The sequence below is a fragment of the Nipponia nippon genome, unplaced genomic scaffold (genome assembly GCF_047370975.1).
Source record: "Nipponia nippon isolate SJK-2023a ecotype South Korea unplaced genomic scaffold, ASM4737097v1 scaffold_1, whole genome shotgun sequence".
In the NCBI taxonomy this organism is placed as follows: Eukaryota; Metazoa; Chordata; class Aves; order Pelecaniformes; family Threskiornithidae; genus Nipponia; species Nipponia nippon.
In genome coordinates this window covers 15987018-16005134 of record NW_028262290.1, presented here as the reverse complement: position 1 = coordinate 16005134, position 18117 = coordinate 15987018, and the positions used below count along the sequence as shown (strand labels likewise).

Sequence of the window (18117 nt, the reverse complement as noted above, 5' to 3'; positions counted from 1 at the left end):
AGTACCTGTGCTGTGTCTTACAGACACAATATCAAACAAGAGAGAGCCTATGTTAGCCCACTGGATACATCATGTAACAAGCTGATTCATTCTTAAATCAAGTATTTACATCTTTTTGAATGGTTAACATTTTTTCCCACCCAAGAAATTTGTGCTTTGTCGGCACAACCACTAGCACCAATTGCCAGCATCTGGGGAGAGGATGAGAATAGAGTGTAAATAACGCTGTTCTGTAGCTGTTTTCAAACCAACCATAACTGACATGGGCATCAAATGTGGAAGGTGCCACAACGCCCACTTCCTCTCAATATTTAAGACTAGTGAAACTGTGATCAATATTTAACTTGGCAAAAGAGTCTTGAAAGCCATTACTGCTAATCATGTCTGATATATCCATCACATATGGAACCTTCTCCATAGGAATTCTTAAAACTCAAACCATGAACTTTGACATTTAAGCATTACAGTATGAGCAATTTTACTTAAAATCCTAGCACAGACAAAGTTCAAGAGAGAATCGTTGACGTATTTTTGTAAATGGATAGATCTCAACTATCATGACTAACAGCTCACGTAATTGAGTTTGAATTGTGCTAAAATCAGAGATGCCTAAAATTAAGACATCTACCTGACACACATAACATGCATATATGGCACCTCTGGAAAAAGAGAGTTAGTTCACCTGTTTAATAATATCCAAATGAAGACATACCAAATTTTACACTAATTTAGTGGCCCTGCCTGCTTCCCCAGCACACACAACACCAAAAGCAAATCTACAGCCTGCGTTGTACTGAAACTTAACCAATTAGCTACACAGAAAGTAAATTTAATTAAACAGTTCTGAAATCCTCAGGTATGCACGGAATGGCTTTTTTTTTTTAAACAAAGACTTGAAAAAAAATAAGAGAAAACTAGAGCAAGACATAGTGAAACATAGGCAATGTTAACATTTTTCAATAGTTCCAGATGAGGTTTTTCACACACTACAGATAAGTGCTTATCCTACATTTAAAAAAGGCAAGTTCTGGAAGCTGACCAAACAAAAACTTGCCTTGAGCTGATTTGTCTCCTGGCTATAGCATCACTTGATAAGATGGTAACAAAGTCTTTCAACTTCCCTGCCAGGAGAAAAGGAACGCTGAAGTAAATTAAAGATACCACTGCAACAGTTAAGAGTAAGAAAACATATGTCTAATACACATAACACTCTCCTCTGGATGATTAAGGAGACAGATATTTACAGACACACATAAAAAATTCCAACTTGATCAGTGCAGTCCACAGAAACATGTTCTAGAAAGCATCGTCTGACAGATACCGTGTGAAAAGCACAAAATCGAGATGTTGATAGCCTAATCTTTTAGGTGTTGGATATGAAGCTTCATGGCACCAGACTGCCACTACATAAAGTCATGCCGTGAGGTGAACTGAAGATTAGAGGTGACACTGAATTTTCCACGTTATACTAATTTCGAGAAATATGACAATCTCTACAAAAAAAGCAAACCCCGAATTCACCGAAATGCCTATTCTAGATCACCTGCAGAGATTTTTTAATTTTTCTAGATTCTCTTATTCAACAGTGCTGATTTTCTGACCATTCCTCACATGATCAGTGTCTAAACATTTATTCTTTTCTTCCCCATGCTTCACTTTGAAATAAAAGCTCTTACAACTGTTAGACCAATTTTATCTCAAGAGAAGTGAAAAAAAAAAATGTTGTTTTCCATTAAGACCTTCAACATCTTAAAGTAATTGTTTTGACAGATATCTTCAATCCTAACTATGATTGGTGGCCAAGAAAAAAAGGCATTTTAATTCCCTGGCAAGTAATCAGAAAGATACTTAATCTGAACATATTGTACAAAATCTAAGGCCAAAAGGACAAGACTGAGTAGACCTGAAAACCAAGGTGATGTTAAAAAAAAATGTTGTTTCTGAACAGCAAGTTCAGAAATAACGAGTCTTAGCCCTCACCACTCTGTCCAGCAAGCATAATAGCTATCCTTTGGACAGAAGGCCTCAAACGCCCCCCAATGTTTTACCTTTGTCTTGACTGGCTAGAGCCCTAACACCAACATTTACAAAGCCTTTGAAAATACAGTTCTTGGAATACTAAGCTTACATTTTACGTCACTCAACAGCTAATAAACACCAGATGTTAAAATCTTATTTCTGAACTTGACAGAAATTTGGGGCTTAAAAACAATAATTATATAGGAGGCATAACAGAATGATGCGTGCCATTTCATACCATCTCAATCAGGTACAAATATCAAAATCCCTCTTTGACATGAGAGTGGAAGTTTCCTGGAGCTGAGCCTGAATTCAACTATTATGAACACTGCATATTGATCTGAGGTGGTCTTCAAGCAGGGAATACTACATATATTTTCACACAAACTATAAATCATAGGATTCTGTTGGGTTTGTCTCATGTAGGTCCTCAGTACCAAATCATTTCGGAAATCCATGTTAAATTGAACGGAAAGTATTCCATCTTGAACCGTAGGGCTTTGGGGGCAGGGGAATGTTTTTTTTCTTCCAACAGGACAAAGAAGGTGATAACATCCATACATAGCATTAAGCTGGGCAGAATATACCTTGCCACTTTATCTCAGTAAGCAGCTGACTCAAAGCTCAATTCAAAGTCAGCAACAGGCCAAGCAGCATTTTATCACTCCTTCCCGAATATTAACTGCTTATGCGCACTCTTTGGGGCATGGCTGGAAAAGCTGTACCTTGCTTATCCTGAAGCTCGGTCTAGAAAAAGTAGATATTCAGTTCATTTTTCATTTTCTGTAACTCTTACACAGATTATGTGTATCTCAGCAATACATTCAATGAAAACTGAATGCAAAGCTTAAACCACTGCCATTCAGATGGGTAATGCCCCATATAAAATACTTCATAGGTATCTCCTCTTTCAGCTGTTTTGTTACTTCTCTTTTTAAGAGCAACTACTTCCAAACTGCTGCAATTCAAAAGCTCCAGAATTTCCCTTCAAGCAAGAGAGAAACCCACTCTAACAAGAAGAGGGCTTTCCTCTACGGCCATACGGCCTGCCTGCACCTTCCAACAGCCCCAGCCTTCCAGCGAAGGTGGTTGCTCACACAGTGCAAGGCCAGGCTCGCTATGGACACTGACAAGTGATTGACACAGACATTGCATTTACTGGAAGCACACCCAGCTGCTGTACACATGTAGCTTCTCACTCATTCTATTACTGGACCACTTCAAAAGCTGTAGGGATTTAAAAAAAAATAAAATAAAGCCTATTAAAAAAAGCTACTTCAAATAATAAAAACCACCGATTTTATATAAAACCAGACATAGAACATGAAACAAACCATTAGTTAATACCTAGAACTAAAACTGGTAAATATCTTACCTAATATATAAAACGAAAAAGCTTTTGCTACTGACATAAATAGGTAGGTGGAATTCAACCTGAAGAACTGAAATAGTACAGACGCTAAGCCCATTTCTGTACAAATACAACATTAGAAGGGGAGATTACTGGGTTTTGGTTAAAGGTCTGTTGGTTTTTCATAGGCTGTGGTTTTCCTCGACTCTGTCGGGAACTTACGATAATCAGCTGATGTCTTGTAGGTACCATGAAACATCTGTTTAAGGCATTTATTTACTCATGTCCAAGTGAGCTGCTTGTTCTTGCAAAGGGAAGAAGTTAAATGCAAACTGCAGTGCACCAAAGGAAAAAGTCATTAAACAGTGGAGAAAAGCAAAGTTTATTAAAACATAGAAACACAGAAAAATATCTAATGTTAAACAAGGTGTGTTTTACCAAACAGACCAATCTCTTCCTTATTTTTGTCCTGCTACATTTTCATTTCTTTTTTTTAAACTGCACAACAGTTCAGGTTAACAACCATCTCCATGGTTGTTCACAAGCCATTAGTACATTTTAAATACTGCCTCAACGTAAGTAAAAATGCACCATTACATTTGTGTATTTAAACTCTCCGTTGCCCTGTTCACACACTGGTATAATGTATTTCTCCACAATACAAAGTTTCAGAACACATTTCACAGTACATGGATTCATACTTATTCCCATGGAAACCATCAGGGCCACAGGCACTGCAGAATCACTTCCCTGTAGAAACGTTTCTGTAAGGCAGCCCCAGGATTTCAATCGTGCGAGCAGCAGGGCATTAGATGTTATTAGCACACTGTTAGGAAGCAGCGACAGGGCTGCAATAAGATTAATGTCCAAAATTCTGCTAGTTATAAGTGGGACGGAGCATTTCCCAAGGACTACTTAGTGCATTATTTCTCCTATTTCATAAATCTCACCGAACTCAAATCTTTTGAAAACATTCAGTACTTTGGGCAATTTTTGTAAATTGCCACCACAATTTATATTTATTATTTTTAATGAATTCAATACCTAACCATCATTTCAAGAATTAAAGTTGATGAATATACTCCTTTAGAGCACAACATATGGAAATTATATAGAAGCAGTAAAGGCAGGCACAGTTTCAACATTTTCCACTCGATATACCAGAGCCTTACGCTTATACTTCAACATACAGTCCATACGTATGTTCTGTGTATTAGTGAATCACCATCGTTCAAATATTCAGTGCTCATTGAGCTAGTAGTGTATTTGCAAGTAAAAGGTTTTCTCTTCAGCATCTACTTGTAGCAGCTTCCTACAAAAAGATTTAAAGACGACAGCCAAAAGCAGCGGCAGCAAATTTTGTTTAACAGTCTATTTTTTTAATCAGATTGTGCTAAACTGTTATCATTTTGAAGCTGCAGAAAAACTGCAAGACAGTTATCCTTATCTATTTGACCTTCAAAAATTAGTAAAATAAGGCAGAGCTAGATGGGGAGGAGGCAGTGGGGGCTGATCTAAGACTACTGATCTTTTTCAAAGACCATACCCTGCACAAGAGAACTGGAATACATATACTATTTAAGGGTGTGTCTTAAAATCATGACTTCCATATGCATTCAACAGATGCTTCCAAGTAACCAATAAAATCCCTACTGGACATGACTTCCATGTCATTTTAATAATTTATAACCTTTTGTGCAACAATTTTTTCCACATTGAAGCACTTATCCTTTCTGGCAAATGCCTGGTTATGTGTTAAGGGGCTGTGACAGAGATATCCTCCTAGCAACAGGTAGCGCAATCCAGAGAACAGAGCCTGGACTGAGTCTCAGTTTTCCTGCTCACTTAAAGCATAAAAATGAGGGGGGAAAAAAAAAATATGTAAGTCAGTTAGTGCTGGTAAGCTTCAGCTTCCCCATCTTTCAAACAGAGATAAGACTTGCCTTTGTATCACCATCTATCTGAACACGGCCATGTGAAAACCATTTCCAGAAGAGCTCCACTTCTAATAATAGCTACTGTGACAGTGAGATTAAAAACAACCCTTCTAACTTATCACTGAGCGCGCCAATGGATAAGGCAGTACGGCTTTCAGATTGTTCCCAAAAAGTGATATGATAGTTGCAGTAAATACTTTATGTCTTCTAAAAAGCTTTAAAACAGTTAATTTTTTGCATTGATAATAAGGTAATAGTAAAAAATACTGAGTCTTAAGTGCTCAAAACTCTGTTAATGAAGAATTTTGTCAGTGAGGTTGCTTATTTTCCTGAGATATGCATAAAACCCCCAAATGTTAACAAGAAGTGACTTATACCTCCAACTAAAATCCTAAACACGAAATGGGCACGATGCTTGCTTAATACAAATAGGTATGTACATTGCCTATTGCACAGATATGGGGTCCATGGAGCAGGAAGGATGTGCAGCAAATGAACTGCAAAGCAGGATAAAATGTTAAAGCAGAACAAAGGCAGACACTGACGAGCCTTATATGCTCACAGCAGCATCCTAACCCTCCTTTTCCAGTAGAAGACCAAATATTTATAAAAGAGAATTAGCCTGTTATTGCATGGACACAGCAAAATTCAGGTGCATCTTCAAACTCCAGTGAGTAAATAAGCCTCTCTATTAACCTTAAAATTAGATTAAGCCAAAAAAAAAAAGTGAATAAAATGCTGATCTTAAATAAGCATCCACATACAAGTCATTCTAGAATATTTCCACCTTTATTCCTAAATAACCTTGTGTATGCATGCTACAAAAGACATTATCCAAGTTAAACCAGTTACATTGTCTTTGTTTTGCATTCTTCATTTTAGACTATTGGATAATCTTACAAAATACTAACAAGACTTCTTACTATACAGGCATATAATTTTTCAATTTATTACATTAACAATGTATTTACCTTCCATTAAGATGCTACCATTTAACATGCAGTAACATAATGTAACTGCTAAGCATTGCTGTTAAAGCAGGTATCACATCTCTGCAATCTTAACACTGCCTGAAGATTAAAAAAAATTATGAAAGAACAGCATGGTCAAAACTCTACCATCATTGAGAATGTATTTTGAGCATGTGTGTAGATATGGAAAAATAACACACAAAGTAATCATATCCAAAAAATGTCTCTGGCAAAGAAAGATTAATAAGAAGACTACAGCAACAATAAGTTGAAAATACATTCTCTTCTTTCAAAGACTAGAAAAAAACAAAAGACTTGTTCCTCTTCTTACAAGGCCTCTCATAAGGTCTGTAAGATTTATCTGAAAGGTAGAAGAAGTCCTAAGACATAATAGGGCATAAAAGATGTTCATTTTATACATACCACAAAGGGCCTTTCAGTATCTGTACCTGGTGTTTTACTGCCTGTAGCCTGCTGTATTTTGTGTGCTTCCCTCAACTATACCATGCCACATGTCAGCTGCAAAGGTCTAATTTTTTTACAATAAACTGAAAACCAAAGGAGAATATTTAATAATGTTTCAGCGTGCAAGAGAACATAATGCATTGTCTCAAAGCCAGCAACTGTCACCTCCCCACTCGTAGATACCCAAGTCAAATTTAACACCTAAATAAGACACAAAGGTAATGCTTATTATCTCATTTGTTTCTGATATAACATTTTAATCACTAAAATGTAGTAAATTATTTGAAAGATATTTGGTGGAAATATTCTTTTCCTTGGTATTAACACAGCGAAACAGATATCACAAGAGCACGATTTACTGTTTTCAACAGCTACGCATACATAATTACAAGGCAAGAGACCAGTTTGATATGCACATAACAGGAACAAAAAATAATGAGAAGTTTAACTGTTAATGACAGTAGTGTAGAGGGCAACACATTATTTCTCCTTGCACAGAACAAGAAAAAAAAAGGTGTTTTGAAACAATCTTTTCCCCTTGAAGTCTTGAAGTATAACACTGCTCAACACATTTAAGCCACCTTCACATTTAGATTAACTCCTTTTGTCAGCACACTAGTTTCACGGTATGAAGTGATACCAGATGTTCTAGTTTTAAATGCCTCGCTAGAGTATACTTACCGTGACACTTAGTAGATGCTGAGTGCACCAATGTAGTCTTAGAAATCATTTAAAGTTTGTGCTCTGTTAGCAACTATACCTGCTAGCCATTGACAAGACACACTGCAGCTTTAATCCTCAGACCACCGTGATACTACTTCACCTGTTTCAGGTTAAGAAATCTCAAAGGGGATAGTGTCTATATTTAAGAATGAAATCAATAGCAAGAATAAGAGTTTACAATTTAAAAAAACAAATGTCTCTTCCTTGCTGGAAGAAACCACTCACAGATCCAGAACTGAAGGAACCCTAGGTTAGCAAAACAACAAAAAAAGAAAAACCAACAAATGGATTTTTTTTATTTTGCTTTAAATAGAAACATGCCAGAGTAAAGAGAGGCATAAAGAACACAGAAAACAGATAATATTCTTGGCACACTTCATTCGACTCTTTACCACTCTGATTTGTACCACTGTTACTCTGGTAACAGACAAAGCTAACTCATAAAATCCAGCAGGTCAGACACTGTGGGACATTTGCCATAGAGTGCTATTAACTGTCCTGCTGAAGTGTTACGAACGAGGTAGCCAGCCGGGGGAAGAAGTGGTGAGAAAGCCAGCACAGTGTGACACCTGAGAACTTCACTGGCACTTCACCAAGCCTGAAAAATGGGAAGTCTTATACTCCAAGGAGGTTCTTCCCCTTTCAACTTGCTAGTACACATCAATGCTTTCTCTTCTGAGTGTAAGCACGGATTATGTGTCAGAAGTTCCCCTCTGGGTTAGATTCATGCAAGTCATTTTCCCTGAAGATTAATAGAAAGTATATACATTCACCCAACTAATACAAAATGCTTCTGTCTTCTCCATGGTTCAAGGTATCCATGAACACATCAAGCTAGTATTCAATTCACGCACTAACTCTCAGTGCCAGCATAATCTGATCTAAATTTTTAGGGAAACAGGTCAAGGAAAAGTCAAAGAGATTAAACTTCAACTTAAAATTCGATTTGCACTCCTTTGGAGGACACACAAAACACAATACAGCCTGAAGGACGTTGTATCTTAAAATCCCGTTCTACAGCTCTGCAATGTCAAGAAACTCTACAGAGAACAGCAGGCAGAACACACAGTCTGGGCATTCTCGCAACGTCTTCAAAAAGCGTAAAGGAGAAGGGAAGAAACCACAAGAAAAGCTAGGAAAAGCACAATCTTCACAACTTAAGAAATGTCAAAGATTTTTAGCCCGTTCAATACAGGCTTCACTATTATTACCAGTTACTCAAATACTACGGAAATTTATTCCTTTCTTCCCAAGAGTGTCCCAAGTTGTCATTTAAAAAATTACTTAAACATTTGCAAGATGAGTCTCAAAAACTGATTTTCAGTAAACATGGTACCTTTTCCCATTTACTATGATCAAACATATCGTCCTAAAGAGCTCCTCACCCAAGAAGCCAACGAGGCTTTCCCTATTAACAGCTGGGGATACAATCCTCTCTCTCATATGCCTTTAGGACAAAAATGGCTGGTAATAAGAAAACAAGGCACAAGCAACTTAATAGCACAACTGTGAGTAGAGTAACTATTGAAAAACAATTCAACAATGTTAGAGTGTTTTTAAAAAGGTAAACTCACATGTTTTTATCTATGTTAAAAAAAACGCTCTACATACCATAGATGAGAACACAAACCATTAGGCACACTACACCATCGCCAAATCAGGGATGATGTAATGAAGCTTAAAGTAACAATCTTTGATTAATCAGTCATATCTGACACAAGAAACATCTACACTATAGCCACACCGGTGCACATACAAATGCAGACAAAGCCTACAACTTCTAACCATCTTCTTGATGTATTTATGTTTTAGCTGATGTTTGTATTTAATATAAATAAACTGACAAGGATATCTTAAGGTTTAGCTTAAGTTCTATACAAACTTTAAGAAGTACACTTAAATATATATTCAAAGACCCACAGAATTAGGTAGCTTGAACAAATATTACCTAGCATTAGAAGACCACTTTGAGTATTAACATGGCCTCTAACCCTCATCTCAGAGTTTGATGGCCTAAAGATTCAGGTATGCCTCACCCATTGCTTTCCATAAAGGCTTCTGTTGAAAGCTCTGGCAATATTCATTACCTACAAAATGGCAATTCGTTGCCAGTATTAAGGCTTTTCACATTAGCAGCTATGAAGATAAGTAATAGAAACCTATAGTTTTTTTGAGAAACCTACGTAGCTTTTGCTACTTTCTACAATACATAAAATTTGCGTGCAATGGGCATAAATGTAAAAAGAATTAATACTCAGCGGTTTAATAAAAAAGGAAACATCATTCCCATTAATGAAATAATAAGAGCAATGCCCGTATTAATGCTTTAGCATGTTGTTAAAGCTCCAATTAGGTTGTTATGCAAGAGCAATGTCTAAGAACATTTTATTCAGTCAACACTGTATTCTCCAAAAGCATTACTAGATATAAATCGTATTTATGCATAAATTCAAGAGGTTAGGATTTTAAAAAGAAAAAAATAAAGTCATATATTGGTGCTTAAGGATTTAGTTGGATGAGTAATTATTTTCCTTTACTTTTACTCTCTTTCCTAGAATATCCTCCTGCAGAGGATTCGCAAAGAATGAAACAGCTTCCCAGTAACAACATACTTCCTTGTGACTACTCTGAAGGCAAACTTGATTAATAAAAAACATTTATTTGGCCTAGCAGCCAGCACGCTTGCCATGCTAAAAGATCCCCATCTCCCAACCCACAGCTATATTATTCTCCCAGAAGAAAGTTTCCATATACCCATTATCCACATACTAGTGGTCAGATACGGCCCGCAATCCACCACATAAAGCAACTCTGGTTTTGAATATTAGTTCAATTTCTATATTACATAAGCTTTCATGCTCATCTAGTAAAAATGTTACTCATCCTACCTGATCTTATGGCTCTCAGTGATATACCAGTTCATCTCTGCTTTCACAGTTCTATATTTTGCCCAATATCACTACTAAAATTGCAAGAACTGCAGAAATATGCAGAGGAGGCCCTTGGTAAGTGCAATTTTAAACAGTTGAGTAGGGTTAGAAGTTTCACTAAAAAAGCATTCTAGAAAAGTCTCCACACTCTGATGGAAATTCAGAATCTCTTATTAGGACTACACCGTTTCCTGGTACTTTCGACAGCAGAAAATTTAAAAACTGGAGAATCTGCATGCTGCTTCCTTATACAAAACTAAACTTTCGGGTATCCCTGGAATAAGCTTACCCAAGAGTCCAAGTTTGCAAGATTAAGCTACATAGCAATGGGAAACCAGCCTGTAAATGAAAAACAACCAAAGTCTCGCAACACCCTACAGCCATCAACCTGCTACTTCCAGTAAAGCAGTATTATACTGAGCCTAAATAATATTCATATGATTATTTTGTTGAAAAGAACACTAGTATTGCAAAAGCAAATGCTGAAGAGTTACTACAAACATGAAACAAGGTTACCCTGCAAACTTCCATTGTAATAATACAGCAAATGGGAAGACAAGACTTTTTAATGACAACAAACTAACTTGTTTTATTTGCTCTCATGGTCACAGTGCAGTTACTTCAGTACCAGAGCTTCTCTGTCCTCTTTGCCTCATTTATTCACATTGCTGTGTGAGAGAAAGGACACGAAGGTACTATGAAGCAAAGAGTTGGCACTCATACAGTTAAAGGCTATAATCCAGTGCATATGTAAAAGAGGTCAAATAAAAATTGCAACAGCAGAATAGTAATTTTGAAAAAAAACCTTACAATTTAAGAGATAATAAATATCAGGAAATGCAGCTGATCAGAATTGTTCATTACACTCTCCTCCATGGTTGCAATGGTTCTTATTTAAAATCGCAGATGCAAGAAATCCAAGCACCTTTATCATCAATCCAATAAGCACAAAATGAAGACAGTATTTCCTTTTCATCCTCTCTCATTTCAAATTTTCCACTGGCAAACAAGTAAACAACAGTGTTCTGAAGAAAATGGCAATATTCCACAAGTGGGTTTATATCTGAAACCCTGTACAACAGAGTAGTGTTTTATGACACAGCCATAACACCATACAAAAACAGAATTATTTTTTGCTACATTATCTCCATGGTGTACTGCAGATCCTAAATGAGCATAGGACAAAGAATGAAAAAGAGGAAAGATGGTGTTTGTTAGCTTTAAGGAAAAAGACACCAAGCTATGAAAAATGAAGCAGTTGTTAATGTGATTGCATGAAAAGGTTATTTTCAATATAGCTATGCGGATAAATCAACAATACTGACCCACTAACCACACTCCCAGAAAAATATGTGTTTTTTAGAGGCAGCTACAAGTTTTAGGTATGCAATTGAAGTTTGAACTCCAGACTTAAGATCAGTTTTGTAGAAATAAGGAAAATTAATATTTATACCCAACTTTACAAATTCAGACTAATAAGTGTAAGTACAAGAGTCTTGTAAAAGTTCCAGCAGATTTATGGACATTTTGCATTTTGACATCACTAAATGCAATCATTTGGTAACCTAACCTTCTCCCTTGCTTTCTTGCAAGAAACAGAAGCACACAAGTATCTTTCCTTTTTGTAGATTAATACAGAAGGTCACTGGACTGCACAGGTACGCACCATAAGAGAAAACTGCCACATCTATTCAGCTAACCTGAAAACTTATTTCCATTCAAAGGAATAAACTACTGCTTATGTTCTAAAATCCATCAACTTAGAGTTTGAAATTTATTGCACCTTACTGAAGGAAAAGAATATAATGTCAGTGAACTGAATCTGATTAATTTCAGAAGCTGAATTCCAAAAAACTTCAGCCCCCACTGAAGGACTTCTAGAAGTACAACAAACAAGAGTCCATCAACACCTCTAGCAAAAAAAGAAAAATGTAAGCAAATTATGGCACTGCTTTACATTTATTTCAGACAGCGTGTGATGATTAGTACCCCTTTGGGGAAGATCCCGAGAATGGCTTTTGAGTTCCTTGCTATGAAGGGTCATACAACTGTGAAACTGAAAATCTAGCAAGCTTATAAGCTTTGAAGAAATGGCTCACAAAGTCACACACAACCTAGTCTAAACTACACCCATGAAATTTGTCAGAAATATATAAGTGTTCAAGCTATAATAATCTTACATACCTGGACCCCACTAGCTACACAAAAAGTCAGAAAGGCCTCCAGCAAGTGCAGTAAAAGCTACAAATTACAACATTTGTTGTATCTGTTGCTACTTCCCCATTCAGCAGAAAAAAGGGATCGGACAATCTGCTGCACAAGAGCAACTGGGAAAAAAGCCTTTGTTCTTTCCTTCTGTGTATTCCTCGCACACACACACCCCAGAGTGGTGGTACCCTTTCTCCTCCCTATGTGAAGCTTAGAAAAAGCATATGTTCTATATCCTTTCTTCCAAAGAAAAAGTGAACAGAGACAAAATGTAGTTATCTACAAGGGACTCCTAGATGTCTGGTCACAACCACAACTTTTCCAATCTCTGAGTGGCCTGCCTGCAATTAAACACAGTTGCAATCAACTGTGAATGCAGCTGGTACATCTGGAACGAGCTGCCCTGATCTACCACCAGGCAGGTGAGACTATGCAGAAGCCCCAGAACTAATAATAAACCAAAGTAATTTTTAGTCTTCATATGTCTGAATTCTGTTTAAATTCACATTCTCAAATAGCAAAAAAATAATCATAAGGTAATCTTAACCCTGTACTACTTTTAAAACACAACTACAAAACAGTTTGGGGTGACCACATCAGATACACGTTCCAATAACATAAGACACTGAGTCATTAGAATTATTAGTCTAGTTCCCTATAGAAGGAAAACTTACATGATTTCCATGCTCATATATGTTCTTCCACCTATACTTCCAAAGTTGCTGGTGATTTTACTAAACTTAAAAAACTAAACTTACTTCTTCAAGAGAGCTCTCTTTCTTAGGGACTCCGTGCAAGTAGATAGCTGAGCAGAGTAAAGAGACTGAAGAATAAACTCACTTACCTTCTAAAAATGCCTTTAGAAAGCTTACAAGGTAAAGCTTATGGTACTCCAAATGGATGAACAGTTTTAAGAAGGTATGAGCTCTAATTAGGTCCAAAAGCCAACTGCAAACCAAGATGCAAAATCCCAGTCATGCTTTTTTACTTTTCAATTCTTATATTAAAAGCATCAGTTGTTCTTCTGTGATTATTGCAGATGGACACTCACTATAAAATTTATAGTTACTGTTTCCACAAACTCCAGCAGGCATTTAAGAGTCTTCATAAAGCTCCTTGTAGTCATAATCATCACAAATCTGAGTGATCGGGTAAGTGCTAATCTCTCAGAAAAGCAGAAACATGAAAAGGCTGTTTACCCACAGCCATACAGAAAGAAAGCAAGCACATTATAAATGTGAGTTTCTGGAGGGTTATTTTTTACCCTGCGATTTCTAATTTCTTAGAAAGACTAGACCACCTACATTGGAAACTGCTTTCACTACAGGTTTATTCATTAAGCATATAATTTTTCTGACACACTGCTATAAGTTTTTACATGGAGCTTTTGTTGATAAACACATGGAATACTTTGTTTGCTGAACCAATACAAGCTGAATCAGCACAAGCACTTTATGATGGCATAAATCAGTGACATATTAGGACTTTCCATAATATGCAACTAAAACCGTGTTATCCCTTAGAGCTGTGCAAATTCTTACATAGACTACACACCCCTACTCGCTAGGGATGAGTTAAGCACAGTCATCTGTAGAACAAGCATAGGCTGCCACCAGTAATCTTTATTACTAAATAAATCCAAAGTAGATCACAATATTGTCTTAAAAGGAATAACAGAAATCTCGTATTTCTGTTCATCACATAGTCTAAACTGCAATACCCATTCAATTCAATAATTCAGAGGATGACCAGTTCCAAGAAGAGAGCACCTCAGAGATGCCTTATTTAACAAACCTCCTCAACACCAATGGCTCTGAATCCACATGCAATCAGTGTCTTTTTCTGTGTTGTAAAAGAAACTGGATAGAGCCAATTTTCTTTGATACTGTGGTTGTTCCTTGTATTCCTGAGCTGGATGAAGGATACCACCCACTTTTGCTTATTGCGCCTTACAAAAGACATTCCTAATTCGAAATTGCCAATATAACTGTATACATAGATAATTTCTGTCTGCTACAGATCTCTCAAAAATGAATCAGAAAACAAAACCATGTTCAAGCTATCAAATATAGAACAAAATACTTGGAATCCCATTATCGTGCTGATACATTAGCTAGCCATATGTATCATTTGATGACTGAGACCTTAATTATCTAGCAGAAAAGCCCATAGGAAAAGGTACAGACTTGTATTTTTCCCCTCCTTTCTGTCAAACTGTGAAGACTGGAAATCTGTGTTCACATTTAATTTCAGAAGCATTTTATAAACAAGCATTCAGGTACTTCAATCAAGTTATCAAGTGTCTACAATGTGACACAGTTCTCCCTCAATCTTCCTAAATTTTGGTGCTATGATTTTTGCAGAATACTCTAATAGTACTAACATTTTAACAAGCTATGCGAATTTCACCTATCTTATTAGTTAGGGTTTCATTGTTAGCTTTTATTCCTGCCACGGCAGTGCTTTTTAATTTACTATTGTGTTACCTGAAACAAAACCGCACTTGATCGAAATCCAGATTACACCATTATGTAATAAAATAAGGAATTAATCACATTAAATAAGAAAGAAGTTAACTATAGGATGCTTTACTTGTACCAAATTTAAAAGGAGGCCAGAAAAGTAAGTATTGCTGCATCATTTTGTATTATGTTTTAAGGTAACATACTGACATTTAGAACTTCTTCCCTTCATTACTAATATTATTTTCTTTTACTTTACTGTTCCTCTGAAATAACAAGCTTTCTAAAAGTACTTTCACATTCTCACATATACAGAAGACTGAAGCATCTTCTATTTTGCATACACAGACCCAAAAGCAACGTACATAGCGTGTCTTTGCTTTCAAAGCAGTCCCATTTGAAAGGACTACTTATGCTGCTGCCAAGAGATGAGGCACCAGTAGAGAAAAAGAGATCGCTAACTTCCCTGACGCCCACCAAAATTTGTCTCCACTTTTGGCACATAATCACCCTGGTCATCATCAAGTTGACTGACGAAGTCTTGTTACTTTGTGAGAGCACAGATGAGACATTTAAATCGGTAAGATATTAGAAACGTTTTAGCAGAATTTCAGTAAGACATTCTGAGGACTTGCAATGGGAGCCACTTTGTTTACAAAGCAAGTAAATTTATGCCAACACTTCTCTTTACCACAGGTGTCATTGAAGTTTGTGAATCACACTGCTAGTGTCCTGAGAACGCTTTGCGTAAGATACATTGGGAGACATCTTCAGCAGGTGAAAAGGTGAAAGCTTTCCACTGTTTTCAGTAAGTTACCTTCCTCTGTACAGACTCCATGCAAGAGGCACCACTGTGCTGTACCAGAAGAATAGACAAGGACAAGGGGGGAAAAAAAAAAAGCATAAAGCAAAAAGTATTCATAGGTATTTGTTGGACTGCCAGAAGCAGACCATCAGGGCCACTCACAGTCAATTTGAATGAACAGTAGTTCATAAAGCAGACTGCACATCTGATAGAGAACAGTTCTGAAACATCTGTTCTCTTTATTTCATTAAAGCAGGAACAAAAGAAATCAAATCTAACAGTTATTATTAAGTCCAAAACTGATAAAACAGCTTTTACACCCACAGAAATGGAAAGGGGCCAACCTGTATCCTGCTCTTAACTATTCCCTCTTTCGTTGTTCCCTCAAACTTGCTAATAAAAAAAACACACAGACACCTGTCCATCTGGCTCCAGCCTGCTTACAACAGCAGCAGTCTGCTGTCACCTGCTATATTTTTAGGGCTACATTTCATGACCGGTCAGTTTTCAGCACTCCTTGAAAATGCTATGTGCACCAAAGCCACAGATACACACGGTTGAACAGAATACTGCAGAAATACTCGAATTAATTCAAATTTTCTCCTTCATAAGAACCACTATACACAAATAAGTTATTCTTCCTCTTCCCAAACATTTACTATACTGTGTAACTCCAGAATAATGACTGAAGACTATCACTAATAAATGCCAAGCAGGCTTCAAAGCTTGCCCTAAAATTATGGTCTCCGTTCTCATTACTGGTATACTGATTCTCCTTCACACTTCAGCTGTACCGTGTTGTGAAGACACTTGGGAAAAATAATGAAGAAGTAACAAACAATGCTTCTATACTTTAGAAGTTTAAACAACTATTTTTTCCGCACTGTATGTCGTTGTGGGTAATATTGATTGTATGAGACACAAACTGACACAAAAACATCCAGCAGCAAAGCCAAGAACCAACTTCAGTAGACACTCTTCCACTTAAGGTCTGCAAGGACTGCCTCTATTAGGATGGCTTCATTCTCTGCTAAACCCTTCCAATCCGTTGTTTTCTTTTACTTCTTATTAATAAAACACAGTAGGCGTTAGCAGTCCTAACAGAGAAGGCAAGACGCACAAGGGGTGAGGGAAAAACCCACTGTGTTCACCATCTCTTACACCTGTGTAGTTTTCAGCAGTCTGAGCTATGAAAGGTGGAAACAGAAAACCCGGGCACCAGGGCAGCGCAGCTGAAGGAAGAAAGGGAATATTGAAAAGCAGTTAGTTCCTGCCCTGTCCCGGCCTTCGCTTACACAAGGGAGGGGGTCGCTCCCCTCCCCAGGGATGGGCACAGGGGGAGCCCGGCCGCGGAGCTCGGGAGGAAAATGGAACCGCTCCGGCCCCCTCGGGCGACCCCGGCCCCGCGGCGGACACCGGCCCCGGGACAGACACCGGCCCCCGGCCGCGGCACCGCCCCACAGACGGGGCCAGCCCCGCCGCCGGCTCCACGCCGCCGGCTCCACGCGGCCGCCCCACCCGCCCCTCCGCCAGCGGCGGCCCCGGCCCCCGCGCTCACCAGCCCGTCGATCTGCACTTGCTTGACGGCCGAGTCGCCCGTGGCGGCGGCTTTGCCTTTGCCTTTCGAGGCGCCGAAGCCGCTGCCGGCAGCCCCGGAGCCTTCCTTGCGCGACGCCATCTTTCCCCTCGCACCGACCGGAAAGAGAGAAACGAAACACCGGAAGCGGCGGCGAGGCGGGGGCGGCGCGCAGGGAAACGGCTCCGGGTGGAAACGCGCGGGGACCGAGGCGCATGCGCGCTGGCGCAGCGGGCTGCCGTGGCGGCCGTGCCATGGCGGCGCTCCCTCACGGCCCCGGTCGCGGCGGGCCGGCCCTCGCTCGGCCTTGCCAGCCGGCACGGCGGTCCCAGGCGCAGGATCCACGCCTGGAGCAGGAGGAACCCTGTGCCTTGTGCAAAGCGCCGGTGGCCGTCCCAACTCACCCGATCTGGGAGGGCCGAGGGGCCCTTCCTCACCGCCTTCCCCCCCACATGCCGGTTGGCGCCTGGCAAACCGTTTCTGACAACCGGGGAACCTCAGGCCGTGCGTTTCCACGCTCCCTTGGCCGATTCTGATGCTAACAGTCACGTAAAGCTACAGCCATGCCACTGGGGCAGACTTGGCCCAGGCCGCGGCGAGGGCTCCCCAGCAGGACTGCGGGCGCCTCTGCTCTTGGGGAGCACTCACCCCTAATAACCCAGCTTGATAC

General features: G+C 38.8%; 1 protein-coding gene across 1 annotated transcript in view; it reads right to left on the bottom strand.

Annotated features, from left to right (window-relative positions):
- The window catches only part of EIF3H (eukaryotic translation initiation factor 3 subunit H), a 90894-nt gene extending 73308 nt beyond the window's left edge, over positions 1-17586 (bottom strand). The window contains exon 1 of the mRNA XM_087747272.1: positions 17430-17586. Within this exon, the coding sequence (XP_087603398.1) occupies positions 17430-17549 (120 nt within the window). The 5' untranslated portion in view covers positions 17550-17586. The remainder of the gene's footprint in view (positions 1-17429) is intronic.
- Between the last annotated feature and the right edge of the window lie 531 nt (positions 17587-18117).